We start from the raw sequence: 4,979 nt of genomic DNA, 5'->3' as shown, positions 1-4,979 counted from the left end.
GACAAATCCTGAATATCCAGCCTTTTCCCTCTGCCACATGGCCACAAACCCATGACAGCGGGGCAGGGATGGCTCCTTGAGAGTTCCCACACATAGCTGGGTGAAGGCTTTCCCAGAGCAGGAACCAGGGCCATTCCCTGCAGCAGGACAGTCTGCAGGGAATGGCCCAGGATTGGCTCCAAGCAGCCTCTCCTGACTTGTCCCTGTCCTTTCTCCATGAACAGGTGCCCATGTGCAGCCACAGCAAATGTCCAACAGCAGCTCCATCAGCCACTTCCTCCTGCTGGCACTGGCAGACACGCGGCAGCTGCAGCTCCTGCACTTCTGCCTCTTCCTGGGCATCTCCCTGGCTGCCCTCCTGGGCAACGGCCTCATCATCAGCGCCGTAGCCTGCGGCCACCACCTGCACACGCCCATGTTCTTCTTCCTGCTCAACCTGGCCCTCAGCGACCTGGGCTCCATCTGCACCACTGTCCCCAAAGCCATGCACAATTCCCTCTGGGACACCAGGAACATCTCCTACACAGGATGTGCTGCTCAGCTCTATTTCTTTCTCTTCTTCATCTCTGCAGAGTATTTCCTCCTGACCATCATGTGCTATGACCGCTACGTGTCCATCTGCAAACCCCTGCACTACGGGACCCTCCTGGGCAGCAGAGCTTGTGCCCACATGGCAGCAGCTGCCTGGGCCAGTGCCTTTCTCTATTCACTGCTGCACACAGCCAATACATTTTCCCTGCCCCTGTGCCATGGCAATGCCCTGGGCCAGTTCTTCTGTGAAATCCCCCAGATCCTCAAGCTCTCCTGCTCCAAATCCTATCTCAGGGAACTTGGGCTTCTGGTGGTTAGTGGCTGTATAATTTTTGGTTGTTTTGTGTTCATTGTTTTCTCCTATGTGCAGATCTTCAGGACTGTGCTGAGGATCCCTTCTGATCCGGGACGGCAGAAAGCCTTTTCCACCTGCCTCCCTCACCTGGCTGTGGTCTCCCTATTCCTCAGCACTGGCATATTTGCACACCTGAAGCCCCCTTGGATGTCCTCCCCATCCCTGGATCTGTCCCTGTCAGTTCTGTACTCGGTGGTGCCTCCAGCCCTGAACCCCCTCATCTACAGCCTGAGGAACCAGGAGCTCAAGGCTGCAGTGTGGAGACTGATGTCTGCCTATATTTGGAAACATTAACTTGCTGTCTAATTTCTGCAAATCACTTTTAATAAAAGGATTTTTTATTCTTCTTGTTGGTATCATTCAGTGTTTTTCTCTTTCTTTTACTTTTTTCATATTATTCTTCATAAATCATTGTGCCCTTTTTCATTTTGTTTCTCTCAACCTTCCCTGTGGCCAGAGAGTGTGTCAATGAGAGGCTGCACTCTTGGTGGCTCTAAAGGAACTAAAGGGTGTCCCATCACAGTTTTCTGCAGAGATGTCCTTTTGTTGCCTTCTCTGGAGCTGCAGCAGCAATGTCTGTGTGCAGAGCTGGGGCAGATCAGGGCTGTCACAGCAGCTGTGCCCAGGAGCAGCAGCACTTGGTGCTGCCAGTGCTGCTCCCGTGGCCCTGCCCCGCTGCCCTGGTGGCCCTGGTGTTGCTGCAGGGCCTGAGCGCTCTCGGGGCCGGGCACAGTCCTGGGGGTGGCAGTGCCGGGGCTGCAGCAGGGACAGGCCATGGGCACTGCTGGGGCAGCGCTGACGCCTCAGGCCAGGGCCTGGGGGCTCCAGGCTCCTTGCCCAGGCTCTCTCAAGAACACGGCCAGGCCAATGCTCAGCACAGAAAACCCCCGTGAGCAGCCCCAGGCTGGCCGTGGGCAGGCTGGGGACAAACAGCATAGCTGGTGCTCTGCAAGGGCCCTGGGGGAGACGGGAAGGAGCAGCAGAGCAGGGGCTGATCCATCCCCAGTGTGCTGCACAGCCCAGGGCAGCGTCCCAGAGCGTCCTCATGGAGCTGCCAAGAACATCCCCCCTCTGCAGCCCTGGCCTCTCCCCCAGCTCACAGAGGTGCCGCATCCTTGCAGGCACAGACACAGCAGCACTGGCTCAGCAGCCCCTGTTTGCATTGCACACAGCAGGCGGGAGCACCCCCATGCTGGTGCTGTGGGGACATGAACCTGAGGCAGCACAAATGCCATCAGCCCCTGGGGCCAGGAAGGGCTGGGGGATGCCAGGGAAACCACTCAGCTTTGTCCTGGCCTCTGCAGTCAGCCAGAAAGTTTGTTCCCATCAGCTGGGAGTTTCCTGTCCCTCTGCAGACGCTGCTGCTTGGAGCCAGGGCTGCCTGGCAGCAACCCCCAAACTGCCCTGAGCATTTCCTTGGCTTCACCTTTGCTTTCTTTACTCTTCCTGCTACAAATTTCTTTCTCTTGCCCACCCCTGTTCCCTCCCCTGCACACGGCCCATCCCTGTTTGCCCTTTCCTCTCTGGCCCCACTCCCCATTGCAGTTCCTGACTTGGCACCTTGGGAACATCCCTTGGGGAGCAGGATCATCCCACAAGTGCTGCAGGAATTGTCTGCAGGCTCCTGCAGTGCCTGGTGCTGCTCCCTTGCCAGAGGCACCCCAGGCCAGGGGGGCACATCTGGGCTGCTGTGTCTGGCTGTGGGGCTCCCTGTTCTGGGCAGTGAGGAGGAGCTGCAGAGGCTCTGCAGGACTGACAGGATGGGCTTTGGGGCTGTGAGGAGAAGCTGAGGGACCTGGGCTGCTGGAGCTTCTGAAGAGGAGGCCCAGGGCTCCTCCTGCAACTGCTCCAAGGGTGGTTTCAGAGAATCACAGAACCAGCAAGGCTGGAAAAGTCCTTGGAGGTCATCAAGTCCAACCTGTGCCCTGACATCGCCTTGTCTTCCCTGAGCCTCCTCTTCTCCAGGATCAACAACCCCAGCTCCTTCAGCCACTCCTCACAGCACTTGTGCTACAGACCCCACACCAGCCTTGTTGCCTTTCTCTGGACATGCTCCAGCCCCTCCATGTCCTTCCTAAATTGGGGGTCCAGAACTAGACACAGCACTTGAGGTGCTGCCCAACCAGTGCCCAGCTCAGAGGAAGAATCACTGCCCTGGTCCTGCTGGCCACACCATTCCTGATGCAGGCCAGGAGCCATTGGCCTTCTTGGCCACCTGGGCACTCTGCTGGCTCATGTCCAGCCTGCTGTCCATCAGTCCCTGCAGGTCCCTTTCTGCCTGGCTGCTGTCCAGCCACTCTGTTCCGAGCCTATAGCACTGCAGGGGTTGTTGTGGCTAAAGTGCAGGACCTGGCACTTGGACTTGTTAAACCTCAATTTGTTGGATTTGGGCCCTGGATCCAGCCTGTCCAGGGCCCTGTGCAGAGCCCTCCTACCCTCCAGCAGATCCACACTCCCAGCCAGCTTGCTGTCACCAGGGTTCCATGAGGCCCCAGAGTGTCCCAATGGTCTCCATGATTCCATGAGGCCTCCCAGTGCCGCAATGTCACTTTGGTTCCATGGAAGCCCTTGGTGTCACAAAGTCCCTTGGATCCTTGGGCCCTGCAGTGTCACAATGTCATTGTGGTCCCTCAAGGCCCTGCAGTGTCACAATGTCACTGTGGTCCCCAAGGCCCTGCAGTGTCACAGTGGATCCTTGGTTCCATGAAGTCTGGCAGGGCAGCAATGCTCTCCTTGGTCCCACAGTGTCACAATGGCCTCTTGGTGTCCAACATGTTTCCTGCATTCCGTGCGTTCCTGAGGGGCAGCACTGGCCCCCTTGGTTCCCTGGGGTCACAATGGCCCCATCATGACACGAAGTCCTGCTCTGTCACAAAGCTCTGCATGGTTCCACAAGGCCCTGCAGGGTCACAGTGGCCTCTGGGGTTCCATGAATCCTCAGAGTGCCCTGTTGAATTCCTTGGTGCTGCAGTGTCCTGGACTCCGACTTTTCCTAAATTGGGGACCCCGGAACTGGACCCAGCACTCAAGGTGCTGCCCAACCAGTGCCCAGCACAGGTGAAATGCATATGAAAAATAAAAACCCCACAATTACAGTAAAGATTTGTAGGGAGTGGTATGTTTATTTACAGCGCTGGACACATGTAGGGACTCATTGCCCTTCAATGGATATGCGCACCCCTGAGAAGTCCCAAACCTTTTTTGTTACCCTTAATTAATTTCCATAGGCATAGAATTTCACAATAGGTTCATGCATATTCATTCTGATGATTTCATGTTACACTTACAGCTAGTTACACTTGTTCTTGTTCAGAAAGTACAGAAAGAACTCCTGGGTCACTCTGCATGGTCTGTTTAAAGGCCCAAGGAGTCTTTCTTATCTCTTTTTAGTGTGGAAATTTGCATTCTTTCTCTTTAGCTGGGGCAACTTTGCTAGTGCTGCAGTTACCAGACTAAACAGCATATTTCACTTATGTTAACAAGCTCAAAGGAGCACATTTCACCTAAATCCAAATGGATTTCTACCCTGTTAAATTTTCACTCTGTCTCGCAGGGGAAGAATCACTGCTCTGGTCCTGCTGGCCACAAGATTCCTGATGCATAGGAGCGCCAGGTGTTGGATGAGGGAAATGGTGGGGGGAGGGTAGGGACAAAGTGTTATTGATTGTCAGCCATGAAGGATCATGATTTTCATATGTATTCAGATTGCATAACAAGGTGCTGGGGGTCAATATCAATTGGATATTGCTTATATCAAGATATAAATAGGAAAAGAAAAGTTAAAAGGACAAAACAATTCTCTCTGCATTGTTTTCAATATAGTCTATCCACTTTGAAGACACTTCTGAAATCTGGTCCTGTCCTGACTGGGCCAAGGGCTACAGCATGAGTGATCTCCTGCTTGATCTGGGTGAAAGCTTGTTGCTGCTCAGGGCCCCAGTGGAAATTGTTTTTTTTGCGGGCGACCAGGTAGGGAGGGCCCAAAATCTGGCCATACTTGAGAATGTGCATTCTCCAAAAACCTATGGCACCTAGGAAAGCTTGTGTTTCCTTCTTGGTGCTGGGTAGAGACATCACGGTGATCTTATTGATG

General features: G+C 54.4%; 1 protein-coding gene across 1 annotated transcript; it reads left to right on the top strand.

The window, feature by feature from the left end:
- Positions 1–247: 247 nt before the first annotated feature.
- Positions 248–1,359, top strand: LOC144248804 (olfactory receptor 14I1-like). The gene has a single exon (XM_085581189.1). It carries the CDS (start codon positions 248–250, stop codon positions 1,178–1,180), a length of 933 nt encoding a protein of 310 aa, XP_085437315.1. The 3' UTR covers positions 1,181–1,359.
- The last annotated feature ends 3,620 nt before the right edge of the window (positions 1,360–4,979 follow it).

This window comes from Lonchura striata, chromosome 5 (assembly GCF_050655825.1).
Source record: "Lonchura striata isolate lonStrDom1 chromosome 5, ASM5065582v1, whole genome shotgun sequence".
Classification (NCBI taxonomy): Eukaryota; Metazoa; Chordata; class Aves; order Passeriformes; family Estrildidae; genus Lonchura; species Lonchura striata.
Note: the sequence above shows the minus strand (reverse complement) of the source record. Positions and strands in the feature narration are given on the sequence as shown.